General features: G+C 31.6%; 1 protein-coding gene across 1 annotated transcript; it reads left to right on the forward strand.

Annotated features, from left to right (window-relative positions):
* Positions 1 to 1,491: 1,491 nt before the first annotated feature.
* Positions 1,492 to 7,045, forward strand: LOC120577358 (transmembrane 9 superfamily member 3). Its single transcript, XM_039828594.1, has 7 exons — positions 1,492 to 1,725; positions 1,902 to 1,942; positions 3,254 to 3,839; positions 3,958 to 4,095; positions 4,201 to 4,357; positions 4,447 to 4,931; positions 6,555 to 7,045. Exons 1-7 carry the CDS (start codon positions 1,577 to 1,579, stop codon positions 6,772 to 6,774), a joined length of 1,776 nt encoding a protein of 591 aa, XP_039684528.1. The 5' UTR covers positions 1,492 to 1,576; the 3' UTR covers positions 6,775 to 7,045.
* Positions 7,046 to 15,932: the final 8,887 nt, after the last annotated feature.

Genomic DNA, 15,932 nt, shown 5'->3' on the forward strand with positions numbered 1-15,932 from the left:
AATTTCCTTTGCCGTGTCATCACATAACAAGATTTCATGCTACATCAACAACTTTTATGTGACTGAAATATTGGACGACCAAAATAAGAAGAAGTTCAAATTACAATGGCATAATTTGTGTGTTTTTATTTTTATTTGCTAATATCAGTATTTTTTTACATAGATTATTTTCAAACTTCACGTATATTACAAGTCTATTTCAACCCCTAACCTATATCTTATTTTGTTGTTCTTTATAAAACTAGCATCCAGGTCAAAAGTATCACATTCTCTATTTTATCCTTCTATAATGATTGACATAATTGTTTATTTGACACAAATGTTAAAATATAAATAAAAAAGAATAATTAGTAAAAAAAAGAAGAGAATCCTACAAAATTAATATTAATAAATATTTTTTTTTTGAAGAAGTTAAACTACCCCGCCTAAATTGACATTAGAGAGAATCGAACGACTTCAAGGAGGAGCATACTTCCAGGTCCCAAACCAATACCACAAGGCAATATTAATAAGTATTGATGTGTTCAATTCAAAAAATAAAGTACAATGTTTAACATTTTCATAAATTTTGTCAAAAAAAATAAAATAAATAACCATAAATATAAAGTGAAAGACTTGACTTAATAAAACATATACATACATTTCTTCAAAAAAATATATATACATACATGTTTAAAATATATATTTTTTGACAAGATATATACATACATATATATATATATATATATATATTGTAAATTAAAATATATATGAATATTAGTTAGTTAGTGATTTTTTTAGAGTAATTAGTACAATTATGAAAACAAATTTATATTACATTGAAAATCGCAAGTGACACGAGCCTGTTTGAAACACTTCCCAAAAACTTTTTTTTAGGTTTTAAAAATTTGAAAATTAAAAACTTTTTTGCTAAACTAATTTTTAAAATTACAGTTTTGAAAATTGTTTTGAATTTTTTAGTTTTGGGGACTAAAACTAAAATATGTAAAATGATAACTATTGTGAGAAGATGACTTGTATATTTTAAAAACTGAAAACAAAAACTATTTTAAACATTCTGTTATTTTATTTATTTTTCTTAGCATAAGAGAGTAACATATTGTCTAACTGACAATCTTTTATTTTAAAAAAAAATCATAAATTCCACTAAACGTATGAGACAAGAATAACTATCTATATAAATTTCTATCTACATAAATTTTAATTGATAAAAAGAAAAATATATGTGTTGAAAGTTCTATTCTTGAGTATCTAATGGAAAATAATTTTATTTGAATAGATAAGGTTAACGTACCAGCTAAAGTATAGTAAAAGGAAAAAGAGAAAATTATCAACAAAAAGAAAAAGGAAAAAGACAAAGCTTACTTTTTTCAAAGTAAAAAATGGTGATTTATTACCTGAAAATTGCATTGAATAAATAAATAAATTGGTGAGATATTATATTTCCTTATTATTATTATTTTTGACTCAAAATAAAAATTGCTCTCACACACTTGTTTTGTTTCTTTCTTGTTCGTATTATCTAATCTAATCTAATCTGACAGAGAAGGAAGGAAAGAAGAAGGTAGAGAAGAAAATGGGAAGTAGTAGTGTCATATGGATCCACCTGCTGATCTCTCTTCTCGCTGCTACTCACGTCAGATCCGATGCCTCCGATCACCGTTACAGCGACGGCGATGCCGTTCCTCTTTACGCCAATAAAGTCGGTCCCTTTCACAACCCCAGGTACTTTCATCTCTCCGATCTCATTTCAATTTCTCTCATTTATCTTTTTTCCACCGTTTTCTATTTCTGGTCCTCGTCAAATTCACATTCCATGTCAACACCATATTACTGATCTAGTATTATTATATTGTTTTAATTTCTTCTTCTTCTTTTTTTTTTTTTTTGTTTGATTTCAGTGAAACGTATCGTTACCTTGACCTTCCATTCTGTGTTACAGGTAAATTTTCAGTTTTTCTTATTTATTGCTTCATTTAAATAACTTCATTATTACTATTATTATCTAATCATCATGAATGAATATAATAATAGCGTGGTACCTCATGCATACATAGATTTGAGTCTAGTTTATTTAACTCTTGTTTGGTTGATTACTTTTTGATTGTCACTTGTTTCCGATTTGGCAATGGATTTATCGTAAATTCCTGTAGATCAATGCCTTATCTTTTCAGTTAAACATCTTGCTATTAAAATGTCAGTGTTGTCAGATACTAGTTATAACAGTTTATCGTAGCTGAATTTCAACAAATCGGTATTGATTCGTGATACTGGCTATAGCATAGTGGAATTTGAACAAACCACTATTGTCTGTCTTGTGTGATTGGATTGAGATTTTTTTTTGTTTTTGTTGTTTTGATGGAATGTTTACTAGTGTTGAACCCCCTGAACAAGTAAAATATCGTTACAGCTCTGTTTAATGCATTTTATACCAGAAACCTCTAGTGGTGTTGTCTGTTATTGTAGTCCTATTATGATTTTGGCTAGCATGAAGTGCTTTTACTTCCATGATGCTTTGTCATTCTTCCAACTGTTGTAATGGGCATGGTTGTCTGTAACTTATGACACATGCGAGTGGTACCTCGCTTCAATAGAAAAATGAATCCAATCTATACAAATCGTTGCATATCTATTTTAGACATGAATCTAATGCAAATCTGGATTCATTCTGACGCATCTCGATTTTTTCTGATGAATACTTGCCTTTGAACTTTGTGTAGCCCGTAATTTTTTAGTCAACTTTGTGTGGCTAGCCATTTTTGTCATTTAGTTTATTTAACTCTTGTTTGGTTGATTACTTGGTTGATTGTTATTTGTTTCAGTTTTGGCAATCGATATATCATAGATATGTAAATTATAGTCCAATGGTTTTCCTTTCTAGTTAAACATCTTGCTATTAATACCAGTCTTGTCAAATAGCAGCTATAGCGGTGGCATAGCATAGCTGAATTTAAACAAATCGCTACTAATTTACGATATGCTATTTAGTACAGAGTGTTGTCACATAACTGCTACAGAGGCGTTATAGCACTGTAGAGTAGTGGAGTTCGAACAAACTACTATTTTCTGCTATCTGCGATTGACAACACGGATTAATATTATTATTTTTTTATATGATGGAATTCTTATTAGCGTTGAACTCTGAATAAAGAAAATGTCAATTTGCAGCTCTGTTTAGTGCATTTTATAATTTTATGCACTTTCATGAATTTTTAATATATACTAACCTAAAATGAGTGCGTCCAAATGCCAGGTCACGAGAAAGAAAAGACTGAAGCGCTTGGTGAGGTGTTGAATGGAGATCGCCTTGTTAGTGCTCCTTATGAACTTAAGTTTAAGAAGGAGAAAGACTCTACGGTTGTGTGCAAGAAGACACTCACAAGGGAGCAAGTTAATCAGTTCCGAGAGGCAGTTAAAAAGGACTATTATTTCCAAATGTATTACGATGACTTGCCGATCTGGGGATTTATTGGAACTGTTGACAAAGAAGGAAAGGCAGATCCGAGCGAGTATAAATATTTTCTTTACAAGCACATTCAGTTTGATGTTCTGTACAACAAAGATCGTGTGATTGAAATCAGTGCCCGTATGGACCCTCATTCTGTGGTTGACCTGACTGAGGACAGGGAAGTGGATGTTGAGTTTATGTACACAGTAAAATGGAAGGAAACTGATATTCCTTTTGAGAAGAGAATGGAAAAATACTCTCAGTCTTCTTCTCTTCCACATCACTTGGAGATTCACTGGTTCTCCATCATAAACTCCTGTGTGACGGTTCTTCTTTTGACTGGTTTCCTGGCAACCATTCTCATGCGTGTCTTGAAGAATGATTTTATGAAGTATGACTTGCTAGCTCTTCATTCAGCATATTGTCATCCTATTCACCTATATAGAACATTGGTCTATTAATCTATTTTTTCCTCGTTTTTCATTTTTATTTGCTGTAATCTTCACCAGATATGCTCAAGACGAGGAAGCTGCTGATGATCAAGAGGAGACAGGATGGAAGTACATTCACGGCGATGTTTTCCGGTTTCCTAAGTTCAAGTCCATATTTGCAGCTGCCCTTGGTTCCGGCACCCAGTTATTCACTCTGTAAGAATCTTCTGATTCATCTTTTTCCCTTCATTGTTGAGGCTTTTTTTAAAAAGGTTATAAAATTGAGCACACAATCATTTTCTATTAATTTTTCTTGTGCAGCACAATCTTCATTTTTATGCTTGCACTGGTTGGTGTATTCTATCCCTACAACCGAGGAGCTTTATTTACTGCACTTGTGGTCATATATGCTCTCACATCTGGAATTGCTGGATATACTGCCACTTCCTTCTATATTCAACTTGAAGGGACTAATTGGGTACACATGAATTGCTTGCATTACTGTTTGATTGTGAAATGGAATTAGAGTTATACTTACATTTACACGTTTATTTTCTTGTTTGACAGGTTAGAAACTTATTGCTGACAGGATGCCTCTTTTGTGGCCCTCTTTTCCTTATGTTCTGCTTCCTTAACACAGTTGCAATTGCTTATAGTGCAACTGCTGCCCTTCCTTTTGGCACAATTTGCGTGATAGTCCTAATATGGACACTGGTAACTTCGCCATTACTTGTGTTAGGTGGAATTGCAGGTAAAAATAGCAAAACAGAGTTCCAAGCACCTGTCCGCACTACTAAATATCCCCGAGAAATTCCACCTCTTCCTTGGTACAGGAGCACCATTCCCCAGATGGCAATGGCAGGGTTTCTCCCATTCAGTGCCATCTACATAGAGCTGTACTACATTTTTGCTAGTGTCTGGGGCCACAGGATTTACACTATCTACAGCATACTCTTCATCGTCTTTATTATTCTGTTGATCGTCACTGCTTTCATCACTGTGGCTTTGACATACTTTCAACTTGCTGCAGAAGATCATGAATGGTGGTGGAGGTATGTAACTTATCTTATGGAAAATGCTTTGTTGTACAAACTTGTAATAAACATGAATGATGTGTTTTTTTTTTCCAGTATAATCGAATTTTGGATTTTTCTATTTTTTAAATCAATGAAGTCAGCTACATCTGTTTTTGTGTGTTTTGTGCAGTTTGTTATTCATACTGAATAGCACTGCATTTGCCACCTTTCACCATATTTATTTTTGAGTTTGTATGGTACGAGATATGATTTTTCTTTCTTTTTTTTACTACATATCATCTGTGCCGGCCGTTAATTAGTTATCACATGGTCTGGTCTGTTAGGTTAGACAAAATTGTCTTCGACTCTATGTAAGGGGGGGAAAGCTTATTATATTTTTACTATCTATTATAAAGTATTAATTAAGAAGCTGACTATATAAGACATTTGATATTCTCTTCCAATTCACCAAAAATAGTTTGCATATCATAAAAGAAGAACGGACACTCCTCAGATTAGGCATGTTCCAGTGTCGGACACGCGTTGGTATCCGACACAACACCAACACATATGATTACATTGAATTATGTCATTTTCTCAAATATTATCGGTGTCAACTTGTCTCTGTCTGTGCTTCATAGCATATCAATCTTTCTTCTTCAATCAAATTTCATTTTTCCGACTGCTTAGCATCTCCTTGGTTGTTTATTCTAACTAGCATCTACATTGATCACACATATACTCCAAAAATGAGACAAGTATTCTGTCTGCATCTAGTAAATCTATTGGCTTAATCCAGAAGGAAGCGAGTATTTAGGAATGAAATAATTAGAGAAAGTAAGATAGCCAAATGACCTTTACAATCACCCATAAGAAGGGTAGATTAAATGCCGGAGAATCTAATTAAAACTATAACAGATTTGGATTTAAATGACCCATCATTTAGTAAGGTTCAGGATAGGAATTTATAGCATCATTATATTCATGTAGTTAACCTTGTCTGGTGAGAATTGGCTCTGGTTGCTATTTATACATTTTTCCATATATTTTATACATCAGTTGTGTGTAAAGTGGATACTAATCATATACCTTAATATAAAACATATTTTGCTTTGAATCTCTTTTGAATGATATTCTTTGGTTCTGTATGTGGGCTTCTCATGTAGGCCAAGTCCAAACCTAACTAATTTTTAGCTTAGTATAAGGGTAGGGCCATGGCATGAACCCATGGGCAAATCCAGAAATTTCCAATGACAGTAAAGTGAATTTGGATAAGGGAATTACTCAAGGGGCAAACAACACAAAAGAAAAACATGGGGGGACTTGAGGCCTTGGCCTGCCACTTGGGGTTTCTGATCATAGGCTCACTGACCCAAATTTAAGTTTGAGCTTATGCCTGTTGATATGAGCTCATGTATCGAAATGTTATTTTAGAGCCAATCATAGCATTTCTAAATTCTAACAGTTTTTTTCTTCCTGAGATGTGAAATGTTTGTCCAATTTTATTATTGCTTACTTCTCTTTTCAATTACTAACTGATGTTCTATTTTGTTTGAAAGTAGAGGCAATTCATACATTGTTTCTAGTCTGTGCATTTACCTCAATTGTGTTGACATGGGAGTTTTCTTCCTGAGATTGATATTGTTTGTGTTTCCGTAGGTCTTTTCTTTGTGGTGGATCAACTGGCTTATTCATCTATGGCTACTGCTTGTATTATTACTACGCAAGATCAGATATGTCTGGTTTTATGCAAACTTCGTTCTTCTTTGGCTACATGGCCTGCATCTGCTATGGCTTCTTTCTCATGCTCGGTAGCGTAGGTTTCCGTGCCTCCCTGCTCTTTGTCCGCCACATATACAGGTCCATCAAGTGTGAGTAGTTGTGGTTGAACGTTTTGGTAAGTTTATATTGTTTCTGTTAGTTAATGAGAGAAGGTCTATGAATTTCTTTTCCTTTTTTGTGTCATAAAGTAGGTTTATAGTGTACCTGATAACAACAGAAGCTTTGACTCCTCCATATTAGTGTCATGTTATTTCTGCTCTTTAATTGCACAAGCTTGACACTTGAGTAGATTTTGGAACCATGGGGTTTAAATGTTTTATTACTGTAGTTACTGAAATTTATTTTGAAGTAGATTGTACTAATTAATATTTCTGTCTGTTTATGATGATGAAAATTTAATATGCAAGTATTTACATTGAATTAAGACGATGACTGAAAAAATAACTAATAAGGTGAAAATTATTAATGCTTGAACTAAAATTATGACGCCCAAATCATGATACCTCTTTTGGATTGGAGAACCAGATAAGAAATTGAGTAATAATAACTGCTTCTATGAACAATTCAATGTATTTCAGATAGGCTTTTGCTGTTGGAGAAATAGAGGCACAGAATTGCCGAAGGGGATCAAAACTGGGTTGAATCCATTACTAAATGCTCTTTTTTTCTTTTCCGTATAATGAAAGTAACGAATTTGAACTTAGAATCTAATGCAGCAGGAGTATTATTACTCAATCTCCTCACCATTAACCAACCCTAGTGACATTTTGTTTTCAAACCATGACTTTTCTGAAAGACTAACAACATTTTCTTTACAATTCATCTAAGACTACTTGTTTAAATAAATATTGTTTGGATAAGTTTGGAAAAACACTAATAGAGAATTTCTATTTGTTTTAACTTTTAGTTATAGGGATTAGGACTTGTAAAAAATAAACTATAGGGATTTGAGGCAAGAAGTCAATGTAAAATTTAAATGGCCAGCAATCCCTGCCACCATTGTTATTGTCAACTTGTCACAATTTTTTTATTTTGTTTTTTGTTTCTGAACACACTAGATCCACCAATTGCTTCTTTTATACGTGACCTAAGAAAATGATACTTATGGCCAAAGGGTTAAAGTAAAGCAAATTAATGATTCTTCACCTCTTGTGGGGTGTCACATATATGAAAAGAACATCATAAGACCTGCCCAAAGAACCAACTTTTATTTGTAAATTGCTTCAGCGCAAGAAACTACAGTGACTATTTTCATTTGGATAGTTAGAGCATTTTTCTTTTGAAAATTAGGGTGACCTACTGTGATTTTGAGAATAGCTACACTTTTTAACTTCAACAAAATCATGGTGTCTGTAATTTGTCAAACTCGTTGTTCATCCAAACTTACAACAGTTAAAATCACGTGTCTACAAGACTTGTATTTCTGACATTTTATTTGTATTTTCTTGACTCTCTAGAGAGCATGCACCTCAACTCTACTTCTTCACCTCTTTTTATTTGTATTTAGTAAGTATGTATGTTACTTATGTAAGGAACTTCTTTTTCGAAGGGAAATTTATTTAAGGAACTTGAACTTCATATTTCATTCCAAATTGATAGACATCGCGTGTAGTTAGCCGTTCTAGCAAGTATATATTTTCACTGTTGATCTTCTAAGCATAACATCAAATTGGTTAATTTTTTTGTGAGTATTTTTATCTTAATCTATACTACTCCCAAATTTTTAAAGTATAGCTTATGAGCAAACAACTTAGGAGATTGAGATTAAATTACTTTTCCTCTATTCATTTGGCATGCTTCACTAAATCACTATCATGTTCAGCGTTAAACTCTAATTATTAGATTGGCTTAGTGAATCGTGTTCTATTTGTAGTTTTTGGAAATAGATAAAAATTGGTCTGTAAATAAGTAAATCTAGCTCGATCAATTTTATTTTTTTTAAATATTTTGATAGGATTGATTTACCGTTCAAAACTTCTAATCATAGAACTATGTGCTAAAAAAAGGGAATATAATTACCATTACCAATTGTTTATCAATCTATGTATTCCTTTGTAAAAGTTTCAAACAGAGGAAAAGGAAGTCAACTTGAATTTAACCAATAATTGAAGGAGATGAAACAAGCATAAAGCAACTATACATAAAACGAATGTTTATCATATCCAAAAACAAAGCTATAAATATACCATTATGAGTATGATGTATATGAATGATAAGCCAAAAAGAATAGTCTACCCAACAAATTAAAGTGATCCAAATCTTACACGCCAAGGGAATTATCTTTTTATGATTTGAAAAGGCTATTCATTTCAAGGTTATATAGATTCAGAAAATTAATGACATGAATTGGGGAGAAAAGAGAGAAAATATTGGGATTGAAGAGACAAAAGAGGATATGGCTTTTGGGTCACAATCAATGATTTGGATTCTGTGAACAAAAAATCCCATTAGTAGTAAGTGATTTATAAGTCGGTCCCTGGCGTGCCATGGACGACATATTTGGTCACACTCTTACCCATTCCTTATTTGCATCAAAAGCCCCACCCCTTTGGGACCCTCCCTCCCCTCAATAACTACTGCCCTTAGAATTAAGGGTAAATGTTTGATCAGCTTAAGGGGCTCTGTTTGTTCTTTTTCTTTTTTTTTTTTTTTTTTTTTTGTAAAAAATGATTTAACAAATGAAAATCTAAAAACTGCTTAAACTAAAAAGCTGTAATAAAAGTAGCCCAAAAAAAGTTAACATTGAAATTAAACAAATCATGTTTTTTTTTTGTATAAATTTTTTTTTCTAAATTATTAAATGTCAAAATTAATTTTTCTAGTAATAAATGGACCTAAGTATGGATTGGTGCTAGTCACACTCCAAAAAAAATAAGTTACACCCAAATTTATTTAAAATTTTACAATAATACCAAAATTGTCTTCATGTAAATTTTTAAAAACCCATCTTTTATGATCATTCTGAACCCTTACCCCCTTTCATCCACAAATCATCATAGATGTGCAACCAATATCTGAATCACCATCTTTGTTATTGATCTGTACTATATTCATAAAGGTTAGTGAATTTCATGAATTTCATTTTCGATGAGTTTCTATTTGTTTATTGTTTGTTTTGGTATGAGATATGCCTGTCAATTTGATTTTATGTGAGAGGTTAGTGTAAATTAAGTTTACGTGTATTTATATAAAAGGGGTTAGTGTAGTTTACGTATGTAGGTTAATGTAAATTCAAGTTTACGTATGTTCAATTTAGGTTAGTGTAAATTCAGTTTACTTACGTTCAATCTAGGTTAATGTAAATTAAGTTTACTTATTGTTCAATTTAGGTTAATGTAAATTTAGTTTATGTATGTATATAAGAGGTTAGTGTAAATTCAGTTTAGTTACGTTCAATCTAGGTTTATGTAAATTAAGTTTACTTATGTTCAATCTAGGTTAATATAAATTCAGTTTACTTACGTTCAATCTAGGTTAATGTAAATTAAGTTTGTAAATTCAGCTTACTTACGTTCAATCTAGGTTAGTGTAAATTAAGTTTACTTATGTTCAATTTAGGTTAATGTAAATTAAGTTTACTTATGTTCAATTTACGTTAATGTAAATTTAGTTAATTTGAAATTTTTATTTTAGTTAAAAGGTATATTAATCATTATGAGATGTAACTTGTCTTTTTTAGGGTGTGACTAGCACCAGTCCTAAGTATGTAGTATCATTGATCAAAATGAACTTCATGGTCAAACTTTTTTTTTTTTTTTTTGAAACGGCATATATATATTTATATAAGGCCAAGCACCAGGAGTGCAAATTGGCAAGCTGAAACTACAAAGAAAGGTGCCTACATACTATGCCAATGCGCAACAGCAGCCAGGAACTAAGCAGGAAAAAGACAACAGTAGGAAAGGAACAATAACAAAGCCTAAACACCAAAACAGAAGCTAAACATATTCCTCCCTAAAGCCGAACCAGAAAGCAAAAAACCTGCTACAACAGCTTAAAACTGAGCCACACAAACCCCCGAAAGCAGATCCCAAAACAGCGTCGTTCAACTTCTATTTAGACACTCTTTAAGATTCCAAGTCCATTCATAGAAACCTACTCAAAATCCACACCCAAGAAACCGCTTTGATATCATCCACGATCTGCTCCACTTCCTTTCTTTGATCAAATAATATCTATGGAGTTTCTTTGATCATGGTCAAACTTGTGATTATTTGTCAAAGTTAATCAAGTTTATAAACCTTGGTGGCAAAGGCACACCAATTAACTTTATTCAATTATAATCAGCTCTATTCCTTCTCCATGCCAAAATTTTCAAAGTTGCACACCTAAAAAGAAAGCAAAAGTACGACTTTCATAGTACTACCTTTCATGAAAAAGCAAGAGTTAATTAATTAAGTTCAAATAAGATCTATGGAGTTAATTTTAATCTTACAAGTTACACCAAGGAACCTTAATTATATTGAAAATAGATTTGGCTATAGCTGTACTGTACGTGTACATTATTTAAGCCTAATGTCTACCCCATATAATTACATTGTTAGTCAATCTTATTTTTTTTCTAATACATTGTTGGTCATTTTTTTTTTTGTGTGAAGTTGTTTAGTGGAAAGAAATTCATTTTTTTTAAGGTGAATAAATGAGAAGTCTAGGTTTGTAGTCCGGTTCATGCATATATTATGCGATGTTTTTACCGACTGAGGTAAACTCACGAGAATATTGTTAGTCAATCTTCATTATCGATCATTAATTTTATTTTTAATCATATCGAACTTAAAAGTTAAATAAATAATTAGTAATTGGATGTTGAAACTGTCTTCAAGGATCCTCTAAGCGTGCATGTATAAACAACATGTATGCATGCACAAGCAACATATTTGTGCGAGTAAAAAATATATAGTTTTAGGTGACATCAAATATACCCATTAACAAAAAATAGATATAAGTTATTCATCTGAGTTGACACATATCAAAACCATTCATTCATCTAATTATATTAATTACATAAACAGTAAAAAATAAATATATGACTTTGATTAATATCAACTTAGATGAATAATTTCTACCATTTTTTATTGATGAAAAAGTAAAAATTTCCTTTAATTTTATTTGTCAAGGCTTTAGACACATGTATATGAAAGTGGCGAGAATAGTTCACTTTATAGTTTTTACATACCAAAGTTATCCCTTTACTATGGTCCTTGGAATGATTATGAATGGGTCACCATATTGATAACTAATAATAAGAATAATAATGAGGTACATTTTTTATGTAACATCAAATTCTTACGGTCAAAATGCAATCCTTCATAATTATCATATTTATCTTGTGATAGATAGAGTCGTGATTGAAGTGTGTTGGATCGAATGTACTGAGGTAGAGAGAACAATCATCTGTACTAGTAGATAACGAACAAAACAAGCTTTGGAACAATCTTCTGCACATCGATTCATAAAGACACTCTTGACTTCTAAATAAGCAAAATGGATAACAATAAAATGGTGAGGTACTAGTAACCATGATAACTAGAGGTGGAAACATGTCAGATAGATAATGTAAAGATTATTTTGAAAATCTAATTTAATTAGCTAAAAAGGTAAAATTATAGGTAAAAAAAAATGTTTAGGCCTATAAGACCGATTTACTTTTGTTTTGTTTTCAACAGTTAATTAAATAAGACCAACTTACTTAAGTACGTCGTTAATAATGACAAATTCTATAAAATTTAAATTGTATTATCAAAATATAACTTAATTTCATTGACATATTAGTCTGTTATAATTCTAGTTAAAAATAAGCCAATTTTTTTAGATATTAATGAATATGAAATATGTCTTTGTACCGAACTTTCAAAACTAGTTTAAAGCAATCTATTTTATTTTTTGTTGAGTAATAGTTTAAAGCAATCTATGATAATAAGTAAAATGTTGGACTTAAATATTCAATTTTTGGAACATGTTAGACTATTTATGCAAAGTCTAATCCAACTTTATATAATAATACGTAGATAAAAGTAGAATTAAGTGTTTCGTTCTGTAAACTTATCTCAGTTAATTGGGACATCACATATTATATGTAAGGGTTGGGGTTCAAACTCTGAACACTTCACTTCTTTATATTTAAAATGGATGAGTTCAGTCATTAGGTTACTTAACAACAAAAATTAATGACATCGACTTTCAATATTTCATTTAACAAGATGGACCGACTAGGCTCACACCAACTGATATAGTTTTTAGTTACAATTCATCAAACCAACTAATTGGTGTGGATATGCAAATGAAATGTTTGTTGTTATGTTAATTTCCCCATTCTTAAACTTTGTCGGTGTCCTTTAACTCACCAATCCAACTATGTATATGTGGGACACCAAACCAACTAATTAATGACTTGAAGTTGCAAACTCTTTAGTCACATTTTCCATTTCATAAATTGGAGCTTCTCCAACTGAGACTCAGTTTTTCAGTATTATGTTAATGTTGTTATTAACTCATTTTAGAACTCTTCATTAAGGCATTAACCACTTTCCACATCAACTTGAAAAATAACGTGTTTCCTTCTTGGATATATATATAGGCACCTTGCAAATGTTTTCTAGGTTCCATTTCGATTGGGCACTAACAACCGAATTGATCTTAAGTTTTTTAAAACCTAGTATTGTAAAAGCAATGCATTATTAAATGTCTTTTCTAACATACTAGTTTGTGCCCTAATTAAACAAGATGTTGGATTAAATAACATAGTAGGATTCAATTCTTTCCCATAAAAAAATCAACCACTTTGTAGTCTTGTAGACACAAAATCTTAATTTGGTGATTGAGAGCAACTCAACAGGGATTCACTAGTTGAAGAATCTGATAATTAGAGTGTGTAAAGTAAAATATGGTCCCAAACCCAGCTAAAAAGTTAAAACTTTAAATATTAGGATGGATTGAACCAGGTCATTATTTCAAGAGTTAATAGTGATATTGATTATAACATGTAATGGCATTTGCTCCTGCTTGCAAAGGAAGAATGAGAAATGCATAAAAGGGGACATCATCACATCCCATGCCACTAACACTGAGCTAATTAATGCTGCTTCATGGTGGTGGGCCAACCTTCCGTTTACTATAGCTATATTATTTTCCCCGGAAACATTCAACCATAATAACACACTATCATGACTTTACCTTCAAATTCAACACGTGGGGCCCTCAATAAAACACTTACAATTCTTTATAGAGAAAGAGAAATGCTAACTTGTGCCCTCAAGAGCACGTGTTAAATAAATCATTATAAAATTATGCGTATCAAAAGTCCTGCATTTCATTTCTTAAAAGTTGGTATATTATGTTTTCCAATGCAAAGTTGTCTTTTTTAGATTGCTTAACATATATCCTAAAAATACAAGTTAACATGACCCTTAAAGAAATGATATTTATTTTACACAACTATTTCTAAGAATCTTTGAACAACTCTCATATTTATTTCCTCGATCTCTATCTCTATTTTTTTTTATAAATAAATAGATAATTTTTTTTCTTTATAAAAATTATTATTAAATAGTTGTTCAAATATCATTACTTTTTTTCTATATTGTATTTTCTTCTTCTTCTTATATAACCATGTTTTAGTTACGAAATATCTACTATCAATTAGGGATGGATAATATTGATCGGAGAATCCCCCATCCTCGGGAGTGGTTATGGTGCATAAGGAAATCCTTATGCACCGTGTATAAATCTCATTTGAAATATAATTGCTTCCCTATATCTTCAAGTGAAACCAAACGAAACAACACTACAACCGTGAAAATCATCATTTTTGTTCAATAATGATTTCAAAGTGTTGATTTGGTTCAATGACAGTCACAAATGTCCTTATTATAGTATGTTTTGTATAAAATTATGTCAAAACCATTTTGCTGTAAAATGGTTTCTGAGAGTTGTACTCCAAAACTATTAGATGTACTTAATGGTTTTCAGCAGGAGAAAAAAAAAAACTAAGGACCTAGAGCCATTGACATCATTTAGTTTTGGACTGACACAATTGGAGGAGGAGGAAAGAAATGGTTTCTGTGAGTTGTACTCCAAAACCATTTTGCTGTGAATGATTTCTGTGTGTTGTACTTCAAAACCATTTTGTTGTGGGAATGGTTTCCAGAAATTTTTGTTGTGGGAACGGTTTCAGCAATTCATTTTTTGAGCTTTCATTACAAATCCATCAAACACTTTTCCAGCAAACAATCATCAGAATCATAACACACTACAAATTCGAATCTTTGAAGCTAGATCTAGGCATATGTTTTTGCTTTTCGAAAATTTTAAAGTGGATTTGAGTTTAAAAAGAAAATGGATGTCGGATTCTTGAATTTTTTTTTTTGAAAACGGAGGTTTTTGCTATCTCCGGCACGCCGCCGCCGCCCTGTTGGGCTCGGCGCTTGAAGAGAAGGTCGGAGAAGAAACTCTTTTGCAGAGCATCTCTCTCTAAGTTTCAAACTTAGAGAGAGAAAGAGTGTTGGTTTATGATTTTTTTTTTTGTTTGAAGTTGTTTTTATACTACCTTTTCTTATATAAATTCAATAGTTATGAAATGTTTATACACGGTGCATAAAAAAATGGCTTATGCACCATAACTTTTTCCCCATCCTCTATTCCTTTTCTTTGAAGTCCTCTTCTTTTGTCTAAACATTTAATCTGAGTCTCTTATCATCAAAACCAATTCATTCCAAATACAACAATAAAGATAAAATACTACTACTAATCAGTAATCACCATGTCTATTGTTTCATCTTAATTTGTTAGTTGCAAAGACGGAAAAGCTCATTCTATTATTATATTATCAATACTTTTTCAATCGTGTGAAATACATCTACATCTCATCTATTGCTATTTTATTTGACCTCATCATATTCAATTTAAAAGATTAATTTCTATAACAATTTTGTTGAAATTAATTTTTTTATAATAAAAAACAGCAAAAATATTTTTGAGGTTAGTTAGTTTTGATGAAAACTCATAAATCACCAACAATTATTAGAAAGTTGATCCATTGTAGACCAAAATTCATGTTTTCTATTCGTGTAATCCCCCATAAAGAATAGTTCAAGTCAGAAAACAAGCAGATAGATATGATGCACATGGTGCCAATATTATGATATTAAGTAGTACTATACTATGTGTGTTGCCAGTGCCATATATATATATATATAAATTGGGAAACATTCTCACGCCTCACTGACAAATAGTGACTCTTGGATCAAGCACATACTA

Source organism: Medicago truncatula, chromosome 8 (assembly GCF_003473485.1).
Source record: "Medicago truncatula cultivar Jemalong A17 chromosome 8, MtrunA17r5.0-ANR, whole genome shotgun sequence".
NCBI classification, from domain to species: Eukaryota; Viridiplantae; Streptophyta; class Magnoliopsida; order Fabales; family Fabaceae; genus Medicago; species Medicago truncatula.